General features: G+C 44.9%; 1 protein-coding gene across 4 annotated transcripts in view; it reads left to right on the top strand.

Moving 5' to 3' along the window:
* Nucleotides 1-15,821, top strand: part of ADGRG2 (adhesion G protein-coupled receptor G2) — a 234,306-nt gene that overhangs the window by 164,564 nt on the left and 53,921 nt on the right. For all 4 annotated transcript variants that reach the window (XM_068269980.1, XM_068269981.1, XM_068269979.1 and 1 more), the window contains 5 exons: nucleotides 2,299-2,343; nucleotides 9,783-9,827; nucleotides 11,517-11,539; nucleotides 13,440-13,468; nucleotides 14,782-14,820. In XM_068269980.1, coding sequence (XP_068126081.1) covers nucleotides 2,299-2,343; nucleotides 9,783-9,827; nucleotides 11,517-11,539; nucleotides 13,440-13,468; nucleotides 14,782-14,820 — 181 coding nt within the window. The remainder of the gene's footprint in view (nucleotides 1-2,298; nucleotides 2,344-9,782; nucleotides 9,828-11,516; nucleotides 11,540-13,439; nucleotides 13,469-14,781; nucleotides 14,821-15,821) is intronic.

Below are 15,821 nucleotides of genomic sequence, written 5' to 3'. Positions count from 1 at the left end.
CCACATATAATTGCTCTACAGGATCTTCTCAAAAAATTAGCATATTGTGATAAAGTTCATTATTTTCTGTAATGTACTGATAAACATTAGACTTTCATATATTTTAGATTCAAATACACACAACTGAAGTAGTTCAAGCCTTTTATTGTTTTAATATTGATGAGTTTGGCATACAGCTCATGAAAACTCAAATTTCCTATCTCAAAAAATTAGCATATTTCATCCAACCAATAAAAGAAAAGTGTTTTTAAAACAAAAAAAGTCAACCTTCAAATAATTATGTTCAGTTATGCACTGAATACTTGGTCGGCGTGGCATGGAGGCAATCAGCCTGTGACACTAGTGCTCAGGTGTTATGGAGGCCCAGGATGCTTCGATAGCGGCCTTAAGCTCATCCAGAGTGTTGGGTCTTGCGTCTCTCAACTCTCTCTTCACAATATCCCACAGATTCTCTATGGGGTTCAGGTCAGGAGAGTTGGCAGGCCAATTGAGCACAGTAATACCATGGTCAGTAAACCATTTACCAGTGGTTTTGGCACTGTGAGCAGGTGCCAGGTCATGCTGAAAAATGAAATCTTCATCTCCATAAAGCTTTTCAGCAGATGAAAGCATGAAGTGCTCCAAAATCTCCTGATAGCTAGCTGCATTGGCCCTGCCCTTGATAAAACACAGTGGACCAACACCAGCAGCTGACATGGCACCCCAGACCATCACTGACTGTGGGTACTTGACACTGGACTTCAGGCATTTTGGCATTTCCCTCTCCTCAGTCTTCCTCCAGGCTCTGGCACCTTGATTTCCGAATGACAGGTAAAAGATACTTTCATCCGAAAAAAGTACTTTGGACCACTGAGTCCAGTGCTGCTTCTCTGTAGCCCAGGTCAGGCGCTTCTGCCGCTGTTTCTAGTTCAAAAGTGGGTTCATGCTTCCATCTGCTGAAAAGCTTTTTGGAGATGAAGATTTCATTTTTCAGCACGACCTGGCACCTGCTCACAGTGCCAAAACCACTGGTAAATGGTTTGCTGACCATGGTATTAGTGTGCTCAATTGGCCTGCCAACTCTCCTAACCTGAACCCCATAGAGAATCTGTGGGATATTTTCAAGAGAAAGTTGAGAGACGCAAGACCCAACACTCTGGATGAGCTTAAGGCCGCTATCGAAGCATCTTGGGCCTCCATAACACCTGAGTAGTGCCACAGGCTGATTGCCTCCATGCCACGCCGCATTAAAGCAGTCATTTCTGCAAAAGGATTCCCGACCAAGTATTGAGTGCATAACTGAACATAATTATTTGAAAGTTGACTTTTTTTGTTTTAAAAACACTTTTCTTTTATTGGTCGGATGAAATATGCTAATTTTTTGAGATAGGAAATTTGGGTTTTCATGAGCTGTATGCCAAAATCATCAATATTAAAACAATAAAAGGCTTGAACTACTTCAGTTGTGTGTATTTGAATCTAAAATATATGAAAGTCTAATGTTTATCAGTACATTACAGAAAATAATGAACTTTATTACAATATGCTAATTTTTTTTAGAATATCCTGTATATAGTCTGAATCATAAGAGCTTTAAAATAGACCTTTACTGAGTAAAAAAAAAAGTTTCACTTTCCTGGGGCTCCCACCAGCCCCCTGAAGACGTCCTGTGCCCACACCGGGACAAACCAATCCTCCGGTCCCACGCAGCCAGGTAGTTTCGGGCCAGTGCGCCTGCGCAGCCCTGGGTGCACGCGTCCTCGATCGTGCTCCTGTCAACGTGGCCATCCTGCGCATGCACAGTCCGTGTACTACCTACATACGTACAGTATGTGTAGTACATGTACTGCACGTGTGCAGGAGAGCCACGGCGACGGGAGTGCGATCGAGTACGCGTGCAGCCAAAATTAAATTACCTGGCTGCGGGGTACTGGAGGATCGGTTTGTCCCAGTGTGGGTACAGGACGTCTGCAGGGGGCTGGTCGAAGCCCCAGGTAAGTGAAATTTTTTTATTTTGTATTTTTACTTCGCTAAGCTTAACTTTAAATGGCAGTTCACTGTGATCACTACTGAGTACCTGCCTCTAAAAAGGATGACTTGGCCTCTCCCACAGGTCATTGCTGTCAGGCTTTCATTACTATCTTCAGTGATAATGTACAAGTAGACCTATATTAATTGTGAGATGGGTAAATACATATTAGATGTACTTTAAGTCTACAATGGCCATGTGACACTATTTAATTGAAGAGTTGCACCCATGAAACAGAAATGTAGATGAGGGGCATCTATATTGAATGTTTTTTTTATTAACTATTTCAGGATATCCAGGTTGCTTTAACTATAACAACAGCGCGCTAACGGAGCGTAAGTATTCTTTCAAATTCTTTGATAAATAAGGTCAGAAATATCTGTAAGCAGCAAACTCATCCATTTATTTAGCCAATATTATAAGAAATCAATTACGATCATTTTTTATTCATTTTGAACACCCAAGGTTTATGAAAAAGGAAAATGTTCTTCTGTCAATGCATAGCTTTTAGTTTATATATATTCACTGTCGTGCAAAATGACTGAGGCAGCGGTTAACAAATTTTGCTACTTAAAGTAATATTAAAAGCAAACCTGAATAAAAGAAAAGTGTAAAGAAACGCGGAAAAGCCGCCGCTTCCATTCAGAGCAAGGCGGCTGTTTCCGCAGATGGCATGGCGGAACGCGGAAAAACTGCCGAGTCTGACGCGGCGGTTAGCACCCATGGATCTGGCACTGACAGTGTGTCCCAGCGCGGGGAGACCTCCGGCGCTTGTGCTGGTAGCGGTGCGGCCAACCCCGCGCACGGCCCAGCAGAGACATTGCAGGACTTGGCAGGTGTGGCTGGAACCAGTAGTCCACCTAGATTCAGATTGACACGCGCGCGCGCGCGGAGAGGCAGAGCTTATATGGCAGCCAGAAAAGGGTCAACTGACCAAGGCGGTCAGCTGACAATTCCACCACTCCTGATTGGTCCAGCACGTAGGGGAGGCGCCGGAGAGCGCTGATGTATATATACCGGGTGCTGGTCATTCTCTAGTTGTCTGTCGTTGCGATCACAACGTGGTAGCACTCAGACCTTGTCTGTATCTATGTTCTAGCATAGTTTCCAAAGGTGTTGACGGTCAAGGACCTCACACCTTAGCGTTAGGAATTATTTGATCTGTATTATTTGTTATGACCTTTTGCCTGCCTGACTATTCCTCTGAGCTCTGATTCTGTACCTTGCTATTTCTGATATGCTGTTGCCAAACTCTGCTCGTACCTAAACTCTGTATCTGCCTCCTGACTCCGTACCCCGTTATTCTGATACCCCGTTGCTGAACCCTGCATGTCTTTTGGATTACGTATCTGTCTCCTGAATCTGTACTTTATCTGTCTGTGTGTTGACGACCTGGCTTAGCCGACCTCGAGAACTAGCCTTACTGTTAGAGGCAGTTCCCAGATCTGTTAGTGACACCCGCTCATTGGTGTCACTCACGCTCTGTCCTTCCCTCTATCCTCTTAGCTCCTCCCCCGGGAGAGTCTAGGCTTACGGAAGGAGATTCGTCCGTGCAGTACTCCTTACTGCCACTGTACCTACTCCTTAGGTGCAGTCCTCTGTGTTACTGTTACACCCAATCACTCACTTGTTATCTCAGGTGTCCAGAGGTTAGTAGATATATCTGATTATCGGTGATACTGCAGATCACCAATAATCGGGTATATTCTGTATTCTCGGTGATACTGCAGTTCACCGGTAATCAGACCCTCTCTGTGTTACACCGATCGTTACAGAATGACAGACCAAAACAATATGGACGCACGCACTGACTGTCTGGGCGCACTTGCCACTTCGGTGGATAACATCAACCAAGTGCTGGGTAATCACCAAGCGTTAATTGATGCCCTATCAGGGTCTGTACAAGCTCTCCAGACATCAGTGAATGAGGTGCGATCCCCTCCTAGCATTGACATACGTATGCCCGTACCCGAAAGATTTTCTGGCCACAGATCTGACTTTCGTAATTTTAGGAGTAGAGTGTTATCCTATTTCGAGTTGAGACCCCGATCTTCAGGAACCGAGGCCCAAAAGGTCACATTTATTAAAACCTTGTTATCTGGCAACTCCCAGACATGGGCATACAGTTTACCCACCGGAGATTTAGCCCTTACCTCTGTGGAGGAATTCTTTAAAGCCATGGCTGTAATTTACAACGATCCGGACCTTGCCTCGACTTCTGAGCGGAAGCTCAAGCTCTTGCGTCAAGGCAAAGGTCCGGTCGAAGATTATGCAGCGGAATTTAGGAGGTGGTCAGTTACAGCTAGGTGGGACACTTATGCCCTATTAGATTGTTTCTTGTCAGGGCTGTCTGATGAGGTCTCTGATCAGTGGCGTAGCTAAGAAGCTGTGGGCCCCGATGCAACTTTTACAATGGGGCCCCCCAAGCACTCTATACGTGACAATTGATATGGCGCACCAAAACCTGCCAATGGCAACTACAGTGTCAGATGTGCAAGAAGGGGATGGGGAACAGTTTGTTAATAATTACCACTATTTAAGGTATCTATAGAAGTGATTATTATGAGCACAGGACCAATAGAGAGCTAATACTGTAGTTGAGGTAGGGCCCTTCGGGGCCCCTCTGGCCCAAGGGCCCCGATGCGGTCGCTACCGCTGCAACCCCTATTGCTACGCCCCTGTCTCTGATCTGATGCTAGGTCAGCCTGAGCCCAGAACAGTCGATGAAGCCATCTCAGCGGCCATTCGGATCGACCGCAGGCTGCGCTATCAAAAACAGACCAGGGGTAGTCACCGTGTTAGAGTGGTCTCTTATGCAGCAACCCCAGCGATCCCACCTCCTGCTGCCTCGTCTCCTCCCATCTTGCCTCCACCCGAGCCAATGCAGATTGGTCGGTCTAAGCTGTCCCAGGTGGAGCGAAGACGGAGGATGACTGAACAACTATGTCTGTACTGCGCTGAAGGGGGGCATAGAGTACAGAGTTGTCCTAATAAGCCGGGAAACGCTGCCGTCTAGGAGTTGTAGGGGGTAACACCCTAACAGGATAGACGGTTACTTCTCCCCTGTACAGTTACATGGGAGGATAAAACCGAGATCACTGAAGCCTTTATTGATTCAGGCTCTGAGGCTAATTTTATGGATTTTGAATTTGCTAAGAAATTGGGTATTCCGATCGCCCCGGTAAAACCACCCATTCAGGTTACGGCAGTAGATGATTCCCCTTTGCGGAAAGATCATCCACTGTCTCGGACACCGGAGGTGGGAGTCACTATAGGGGTACTGCATACAGAGAAACTGCAGTTTTTTGTATTACACATGACATCCTCCACTATCATCTTAGGGATGCCCTGGTTGCACCTTCACTCCCCGCAGATCAACTGGGCCACCGGTCAGCTAACGAGTTGGTCAGATCACTGTGTTCAACAGTGCTTAGGGAAGGTGACTTTGGGCCAAACCAGGGTGCATCTGGAAGGGGTACCCGAGCAGTATTCGGACTATTCAGATGTGTTTTGTCCCAAGGCTGCTGATAAGTTACCTCCACATCGCCCTTTCGATTGCCCCATCGATCTCCGGTCTGGTTGTATGCCTCCTCGGGGCCATCTGTACAATTTGTCTGGGCCTGAAAAATTGTCCATGCAGGAGTATATCCGTGAAAATTTGGCCAAGGGCTTTATCCGCCCATCCCGATCACCGGCCGGGGCAGGCTTCTTTTTTGTAAAGAAAAAGGACGGGGGCCTGCGGCCGTGCATTGATTACCGGGGCCTCAATAAAATCACAGTGAAGAATCGCTATCCGTTACCCTTAATAGACGATTTATTAACGCAGGTCACCGACGCTAAGATTTTTTCGAAGTTAGATTTACGAAGGGCATACAACCTGGTACGAATAAGAGAGGGCGATGAGTGGAAAACGGCCTTTAACACACCCGACGGGCATTACGAGTACCTAGTGATGCCCTTTGGGTTGTGTAATGCCCCGGCCGTTTTCCAAGAACTCATCAATGAGGTCTTCAGAGAGGTGTTGGGGAGATTCGTTTTAGTTTATCTTGACGATATACTTATTTTTTCCAACAACCTCTCTGAGCATAGGACCCATGTTAGATTTGTATTAGACAAACTGAGACAGAACTTGCTTTACGCTAAATTGGAAAAGTGTATATTCGAGGTAACATCTGTCGCTTTTCTAGGGTACATAATTTCCACCTCAGGCTTGTCTATGGACCCTGCTTTTTTTTTTTTTTTAACCACGCGCCTTGAAGAAGGGGGACCCTGTGTGGCCCCGAAACAATTGTCGGCTTTTTCCTTTGGTGGGAACGCATGGCTCAATAAAAGAGCGTGAACTATGGAAATACTGGTGTGCTGACACATTTGTTCAATGACTACACCCTGAGAAGCCTGAAAGGAGCTGTCCGGAGTCCACTCCTCGGTGGGGGTACTGTAAAGAAACGCGGAAAAGCCGCCGCTTCCATTCAGAGCAAGGCGGCTGTTTCCGCAGATGGCATGGCGGAACGCGGAAAAAACGCCGCGTCTGACGCTGCGGTTAGCACGCATGGATCTGGCACTGACAGTGTGTCCCAGTGCGGGGAGACCGCCGCCGCTTGTGCTGGTAGTGGTGCGGCCAACCCCGCGCACGGCCCAGCAGAGACATTGCAGGACTTGGCAGGTGTGGCTGGAACCAGTAGTCCACCTAGATTCAGATTGACACGCGCGCGGAGAGGCAGAGCTTATATGGCAGCCAGAAAAGGGTCAGCTGACCAAGGCGGTCAGCTGACAATTCCACCACTCCTGATTGGTCCAGCACGTAGGGGAGGCGCCGGAGAGCGCTGATGTATATATACCGGGTGCTGGTCATTCTCTGGTTGTCTGTCGTTGCGATCACAACGTGGTAGCACTCAGACCTTGTCTGTATCTATGTTCTAGCATAGTTTCCAAAGGTGTTGACGATCAAGGACCTCACACCTTAGCGTTAGGAATTATTTGATCTGTATTATTTGTTATGACCTTTTGCCTGCCTGACTATTCCTCTGAACTCTGATTCTGTACCTTGCTATTTCTGATATCCTGTTGCCAAACTCTGCTCGTACCTAAACTCTGTATCTGCCTCCTGACTCCGTACCTCGTTATTATGATACCCCGTTGCTGAACCTTGCATGTCTTTTGGATTACGTATCTGTCTCCTGAATCTGTACTTTATCTGTCTGTGTGTTGACGACCTGGCTTGGCCGACCTCGAGAACTAGCCCTACTGTTAGAGGCAGTTCCCAGATCTGTTACTGACACCCGCTCATTGGTGTCACTCACGCTCTGTCCTTCCCTCTTTCCGCTTAGCTCCTCCCCCGGGAGAGTCTAGGCTTACGGAAGGAGATTCGTCCGTGCAGTACTCCTTACTGCCACTGTACCTACTCCTTAGGTGCAGTCCTCTGTGTTACTGTTACACCTAATCACTCACTTGTTATCTCAGGTGTCCAGAGGTTAGTAGATATATCTGATTATCGGTGATACTGCAGATCACCAATAATCGGGTATATTCTGTATTCTCGGTGATACTGCAGTTCACCGATAATCAGACCCTCCCTGTGTTACACCGATCGTTACAAAAAGTAAGATACTCTCCTGGAAACCCGTAAAGCCTTCCTGGTCGCCCCTCCATGCCCTCATTCCACCGTTGTTGTTCTTCCCCCCCCCCCCCCCCCCCCTGAAAGTTATTCAACCAGTTGGTCAAATGCGCCTTCTGGCTTCCTCATGAAGGCTTCAGAAGTATTTGCGTTCCTGAGTACTTCTGAAGATGAACGGGGCCGCATTGTGCACGTGTGTGTTTGTGCTCCCGCTTGTGCAGTACAGGTGTGCAAATCTTGGGGACATGGTTGTATTAGTGAAGGTGCAGTCTTTTACAGGGAGGCATTAGTGGAACCAGGGTATGGAAAGAAGACCGGGAAGGCTCTATGGGATCCAGAGACTTCCCTCTCCATAGGTGAGTATCTAACTTTGTTTCAGATTCACTTTAGTATTACTTTAAGTAGCAAAATTAATTAACCGTTGCCTTGATCATTTTTCACCACAGTGAATGGCCTCGATTCATAAAGCATTACCCCATGCGGTAATGCTGAAAACATCTGACTTTACCGAGCACTTAGGAAAGTGTCAATTCATAAAAGCTGTTACTGCATGAAAAGCTGAAGTTACCGAGCAGTGAGCTAAATTACCGACTTGTGTGGGAAATACCTCCACAAATATCAGTAAATGTTAGTAAATGTCAATTCATAAAAGTTACAACATGCGATAACAAGCCAAAAAATGACCGGCTGCCCTGGGTTGGCAATATGAGAGTGATAGGAGAGCGGTAACACTGTGAAAGCCACAAGCAGAGGGGGATAAGCTGTGACTGACAGGAACAGAGCCAATAGAAACAGCTCCTGTCTGCTTCAAGTCCTGCTGAGGGATTCTGATAGGAAGCGCAGGCTTCGTCGGTGGAACAAAAGTTTCTACCACCCACATAGTGAGCAGAGATAGGAACAAATAAAGTTTCCCTTGGAGCCCTTCGGCAGTGTTTAACCTCTTCCATTCCTGTTAGATGCTTTCCCTACACTAGCTACTTATCTTCAAAGCAGGGCATATGTAACGTCTCCCAGAAGTTCATTTAAGCTGTGGCAATTAAATAAAATGTTAAAGCGGAATATAACCCTGCATTTCAACTTTGCGCTAAAACATTATTTACAGCATATTATATGCAACCAGCATTTTTTTTTTACTAGACCAGCATTGGAAGGGTTACACACAGAGCTTTAAAGTTCCGTGGAGAGAAATGCAGACGCATCCGAAGTTTAGATAGATACATTTAAGTAAACACAATGTAACAAGTGGTGAATGTTACACACTCTTTGGCTGTCCTCCAGCTCCTGCAAAGTCAGAGAGAGTGAGTCACATTCCTCACTTGTTACATTGTGTTTACTTAAATGTATCTATCTAAACTTCGGATGCGTCTTCATTTCTCTCCACGGAACTTTAAAGCTCTGTGTGTCTCGTCTGCCCATTGAAGTCTATGGTGGTTCGCCAGGTTTGCATGTTCGCAAACATTTGCGGAAGTTCGCGTTTGCTGTTTATGAACCCAAAATTTGATGTTCGGGCCATCTCTACTAATTTTCATTTCTGGCTTACTTTTTCCCTCCTCCTATTCTAATCTCGTTTTTAAGCAAACCATGATGTGAATTCAAGACCCAGCACTAAGAGCTAGCTGCTGAAGCCTTCAATTCTACTGAAAGTTTGTCAAAAAGGAAAAAAAAACAAAAAAAAAACCTACACAGACTCAATCAGGGTGATGCAAGGTGGATGCAGTCATCATTCTTTGCAGTGCACACCTCTCCAACTGCTGATTGCCACGTGAGCTAAATAAACAGAGCTGAGAGGGACCCCTATGCTCATGGATGTCTGTCTCTGCTCATTATGAGATTATATAGTTGGGGGTGGGCAGCTTTACTGCTATCTCCAGAGCTGAACTTATTCAGTACCTTGGAAATCTTCTTTGTACTGTTCCAGAAGTGGATCAGTCAGATATCAGGGGTGCAGGGTCATATTACACCTTCTAACAGGTGGGGTAAAGCTGACATTAGTATAAGTAGTCATACAGGAATGCTGGCTTCAATAACGTGCTGTAACCAGTGATAATGCTTGCACTTGCAATTGCAGCCTTACTGACGCTTAATACTTCAGACATATTATAAATGATTATTTTGTATGTAAACAGTCTAGTGACATATTCATATTTGGTTTCTTTACAGTATACTCAGAAGTCTGCAGTTCATTTTATTCATGTAACAACACAGGTCAGTTTTTTATTCTACAGTTTCACTCACAAAATGTACCGGTATGAGTAATGCCTTATATGTAACCACACACTGCACCTCTAAATACAAAAAGTAGTTATTTAATGTAACCAGAAACTACTCTTCTTCAAGCCCTAGGCCATGAATTTTAATGAAACATATCATAGCTTAGTAAGCAGAGAGCCAAGAAGTTACCTTTTTGTGTCATCGTGGAGGCCCTCACTCCAGATACAAAACATCAGCTACCATACAGCAGTGTGGTCATCACTCCAGGTACCATACAGCAGTGTTGCCATCCTTCTCCAGGTACCATACAGCAGTGTGGCCATCACTCCAGGTACCATACAGCAGTGTGGCCATCACTCCAGGTACCATACAGCAGTGTTGCCATCCTTCTCCAGGTACCATACAGCAGTGTGGCCATCACTCCAGGTACCATACAGCAGTGTGGCCATCACTCCAGGTACCATACAGCAATGTTGCCATCCTTCTCTAGGTACCATACAGCAGTGTGGCCATCACTCCAGGTACCATACAGCAATGTTGCCATCCTTCTCTAGGTACCGTACAGTAGTGTGGCCATCACTCCAGGTACCATACAGCAGTGTGGTCATCACTCCAGGTACCATACAGCAGTGTGGCCAATACCCTGGGTACCATACAGCAGTGTGGCCATCACTCCAGGTACCATACAGCAGTGTGGCCATCACTCCAGGTACCATACAGCAGTGTGGCCATCACTCCAGGTACCATACAGCAGTTTGGCCATCGCTCCATGTACCATACAGCAGTGTGGCCATCACTACAGGTACCATACAGCAGTATGGCCATCACTCCAGATACCATACAGCAGTGTGGCCAATACCCTGGGTACCATAAAGCAGTGTGGCCATCACTCCAGGTACCATACAGCAGTGTGGCCATCACTCTGTGTACCATACAGCAGTGTGGGCATCACTCAGAGTACCATACAGCAGCCAAAATGAGGGCAATAGAGGAGCACCAGCTGCACATCAGCCGTCCCTGTGAGAGAAACAGGAGCCCAGAGAGGCAATGACTAGAATATATGAGGAGGCTAGGAATGGAATGCACATGGTAGGAAGAGAACTAGGAGTAATACTGAGCACAGTATGGAGACCAGAATTAATACTGAGCACAGTAAGGGGACAAGGAGCCATGACGAGCATAGCCACAGTATGGGGACTAGAAGTAATATTGAGCACAGTATGGGGACTTGGAGTAATACTGAGCACAGTATGGGAACTTCTGAACACATTTAGGTGGGCTTATAGCTATGCCGAGCACAGTATGGGGACAAGGAGTAATACTGAGCACAGTATGGGGACAAGGAGTAATACTGAGCACAGTATGGGGACAAGGAGTAATACTGAGCACAGTATGGGGACAAGGAGTAATACTGATCACAGTATGGGGACAAGGAGTAATACTGAGCACAGTGTGGGAACTAGAAGTAATACTGAGCACAGTCTGGGAACTAGAAGTAATACTGAGCACAGTCTGGGAACTAGAAGTAATACTGAGCACAGTATGGGAACTAGAAGTAATACTGAGCACAGTGTGGGGCCACTGGTACATATGAAATTACCGTTATGCAGAATATCTTTTTTTTTCTTTCTCTCATTACATTAAAACTTTGAGTTACTAATGTATTTTTTTTTTCTTCAACAGTGTATGAGGTCATTCTTAAATCTGTAAGTGTGTTTTTTGTATTGCTTTTTTATAAAGTGATACTGTACATTTACTTTTAATACTTCATTTAAAAAAAGTGTGACAGCAAAGGATTAGAGCATTGACACTGTAGCCTGAGAGGTGATGGATGCTGTGAATATTGTCCTGCAACCAGTGTGATTCAGCATACTCTGGCTAGCAGTTGAACAGTCTGTTAATGAAGGAGGAGGAGCAGAGCCGGTTCTCTCATGAGGCAAGGTGAAATATTTGCATCAGGCACAGACATTACTGGGGCAGCATGTTAGTACTGTGTTTACATTAACAACCTGCAGTCAGAGTAGGAGGAGAAGCAAGAGGAGAGTGAGGTGAAGAGCCCATCATTGCGGAAAAGCAACTTGTTGTGCTGTGTGAGGATTCTGACAATGAGTGAGGAGGCAGGATAGCAGCAGTATTTCATTTGACTTGCACAGCAGAAGTGAGCAGGTGGCACTGCTGTCCTGGCTGAGGAGGAATGGAGTTGCTGGGGGGGGGGGGGGGGTGCATCTTCACAAGTCTCAGGCAGCAAAAATCTAGAACCTGCCCTGAGGAGGAGAATGAGAGCCGGCACTGCTGACAACTTACTTTATTGTGCAGTCTTCATATAAAACATAATCATCAAACATGGATAAAAAGAGGCACATACTGTTGCAGGAGAGAGAAAACGAGTGGTGGGTGGAGGGGACAGCAAGCCTGACAGCCGTTTCGCGCTATGCGCTTCTACAGAGGTTTTTGTTTTTCAAGTGCTGCATGTCTGTCCAATATTGAACAAGTGCTTAGCATATACAGTTCATGATTGTCCCTTTGTCCATTTGCCCGTGGTCCAAAAACAGACATATATCTGCCCTGATGGTAGCAGCAGTGATAGGCCCTGATACAGTAACATTTGCTGCTAGTGCTGAGTGTAAGCAAACCTCTAACGTATTTGAATATATATTTGAATTTTGAAATTTTAGATGTTAGAAGCATTCTTTAACATCAAAAATTAGGGAAAAGGAGAGTAAAAGTTTTTATTTTCAACTAATAATTTTCTTTAATTGTTTTACATTTTATTAAAAACGAAAAATAATCATTGTGGCTTCTCTCCTAAGCCCCATTTTATCTTAGCCAGCCATCATGGGGCTTCACCACCTGAACCAGTCCACATGGTCCTTGACATAAGGGTTGACCCCGTAAAAGGCAGGTAAAATTATTTTTGGACCATAAGACGCATTTTATTGTCCTCCAGAAGTGGAGAGAAAAAGCTACAGGGTCTTATGGTCTGAATACAGGAAGTTCCTGACAACGGAAGAGAAACTGGGAGTAGCACTGGCTGGAAGTCTGTCGTATATGTCGGTTATTGTGATATCACACACTGTTACAGCCGCACCCCCGATCATCCACGTGCGACCGAGATTCTCCAGCATGGCCGATCGATGCTTTTGACCGATTTTGGTCCCAAATTGGTCAAATAATCAATTGGGGGGAAATGTTGCAGCTCCGTTTTTTTTTTATTTGATTACATGAAATTAGCAAATAGGAGGATGGTCAATTTGAACGCAAAAACGGTAGATGTATGGCCACTTTACTTTCATTCATTCAGCTTGATTCATAATCTAACTTTTATGAAATAGCACATAACCAAAATAAATTCTGCCTTAGAACATTCCTTATGGGTGCACCCAATTTCTGCTTAGCCACCTGCCATAAGGTATGCAGGAATGTCACAGTGGATAGCAGGTGCCTGACAGTCTGAGAAAAATCATTGCTGATCCCCTGATACAGAACCACCAGTTTGATTTCCAACAGATAAACACCTAACTTTAGTACAACGTTAACAATTTTCCTGTGTTTACAAAATGTTACAAACTTTTGGAGAATATACTTAATGTACTTATTTATTTACAGAATTGCACAGAAGCATCTAAGGCAATAGAGTAAGTTCTTTGTGTATACATGTTTTGATCTTGTTCTTTCAGTACAGTTGAATGAAAGTGAAAACATAGTACAGTAAATAATAGTAAAAAACACTTCTTCATTACTTTATTCTTAATTGGATTAGCATGTGGAAGGTCTTTTCATGTGATTTTATATTAGTACCGCATATATGTCTTCCATTGGAAAGAATAAACAGGAAGTAAGGGTAAAAACCCTGTAAAGTTCTGTGCTTTCCTATTACTACCGATTACTACTGCAATAAAAGTACATTTATTGCTGTGTCCTTACTTGAAAGATTTAGCCCCCCTCCACACCTCAATCCCTCGATTTAGTGGCGTAGCAATAGGGGGTGCAGAGGTTGTGCCGCCCTTGGGCCAGAAGGCTCCCTCAACTACAGTATAAGCTTTTTATTGGTTCTGTGCTGGTAATAATCACTTCCATAGATGCTTTGAATAGTAGTGATCATTAACAAACTATTTCCCATCCCCTTCTTGCACCTCTGTCACTTTGGTAGTCCTGGGCATGTTTTGGTGCGCCATATCAATTGGTATATGTAGATTGCCTGGGGGGGGGGGAGAGGGGGCAATGTAAAACTTGCACTGGGACCCACACCTTCTTGGCTTTGCCACTGCCTCTGTTTCTGTGTGATTCTTCTGCAATAGCACCAAAATGGTCCAGAAGGTTTGCACAGGGCGTTACCACTGCGGTGCAATCATACAACAAGGCATATGTTCCAATTATTGTGCAGATCAGGAATGTCCATTGTGATAGACAACAGACATTACCATGCAAAAGAATGCATGAACAGGCCCTTGGAAAGCATGGTAATTTTCTGCATGTCTGTTGATTCGCTTTTGGTCCTCACCTGAAAGTGGTCCCGTAGCAGTTTAAGGGCTGTTTTCCACTGCACACAAAGTAAGAGCCCTTAGGCCTGGGACCCACCTGCAATTGCAAAATGCTCTCTAAACTTCTAGTATTTTTTAGAGCGATTTTATCATGTAAAATCAGAGTGATTTCTGGAGCAATTTCAGGGAGAACGATTTTATCTCTGCTTTACTCTATGAAATTGCTTTGAAAATGCTGCATGCAGGGTGATTGCGATTTTGGCAAATTGCTCCTGTGGGATCACCTCCATTGACTTTCATTAGCCTACCAGTTTTTGGAATTGTCCATAATATCAAAGTGCATCTGAAAGCGATCTAGTGAGCCCCAACCCTTCGTATGACTGGGCCCTCACATATAGTGTTTCACTTTGTACTGGCATTGCAAGCCTATTACTGATTCTAATATTGTTTTTTATTTGTTTTTCTAGAGATTACAATCGAGCATACAATTATAGTATCAAATATCTGTAAGTATATTTTTTTCTTGTTTCTTCTGCATTCCTTTTTTTGCAAAATTCTTTATGGCATAACTATTTTACAGGAGTATACATTTGACATATCAGGCACTGACATTATCAAAAACTGTGCTATGATCCCACTATAATGCTCTGACAGTTATAATCATCAACTGCATATTTAATGAGTTTCTGTATATCTCCTTGTTGTACAAGTACAGAAATAGCATTCTGAAACCTATCAAAACCCTTAAAGGGACCCTGAGCAGTGCTATAAAAAAAATCTGGACTTACCTGGGGCTTCCTCCACCCCCCCCCCCCCCCTTAGCCCCCAAGGTCCCCTGACGTCCTCCTGGTCCCTTCTGTTTTCCCACTGGTGGTTCTGGTAATCTAGCGACTTAGACTGAAGTCGCAAATGCGTGCCCCTGGTGCATTATCACGCCTTTAGAGAAACGTGCATGCACAGGATGCTAACGTCGTGATGATGCTTCGGGGGGCGTGCATGCTGAAGCCACCAGCGGGACCATGGAAGGGACCAGGGGGATGCTGGGGGACCTTCCAGGCAGGATCTGAGACCTGGGGGACGAGTTGTAAAAACCATTAAGAATGTAAACTGCCAGATCACATTCTTTACACAGTCAATGTTTCCATGTTTTTATAAAGTTACAGTGGGTACATTGCAAGTGCCACATCACATCTTTATCATAGAACAGCACCACTGGCTGTATTATAGCCATGTACAAATGCAGGTCTTCACTCAGAATTTCAATGCAAGTCTATGACAGCAATTTAGAAGGTGAACTATGTGATAGGCACTGCATGCAGCATCTGAGAACTAGAAGCAACAATTGTGATAGAAGAATGCATGTGCAACTATTGATGCAACTGTGTTTAAATGGTTTCCTGGAAATGTATGTGGGTACGGGATGATGGGGCAGTGGATCAGCAGTGTTATACAGCTGTCAACCATAGGGGAACCATACTGCAAAACCACTGTAAAATGATGTGCATGA

Source organism: Hyperolius riggenbachi, chromosome 2 (genome assembly GCF_040937935.1).
Source record: "Hyperolius riggenbachi isolate aHypRig1 chromosome 2, aHypRig1.pri, whole genome shotgun sequence".
NCBI classification, from domain to species: domain Eukaryota; kingdom Metazoa; phylum Chordata; class Amphibia; order Anura; family Hyperoliidae; genus Hyperolius; species Hyperolius riggenbachi.
This window is presented reverse-complemented; position numbering and strand designations above follow the sequence as displayed.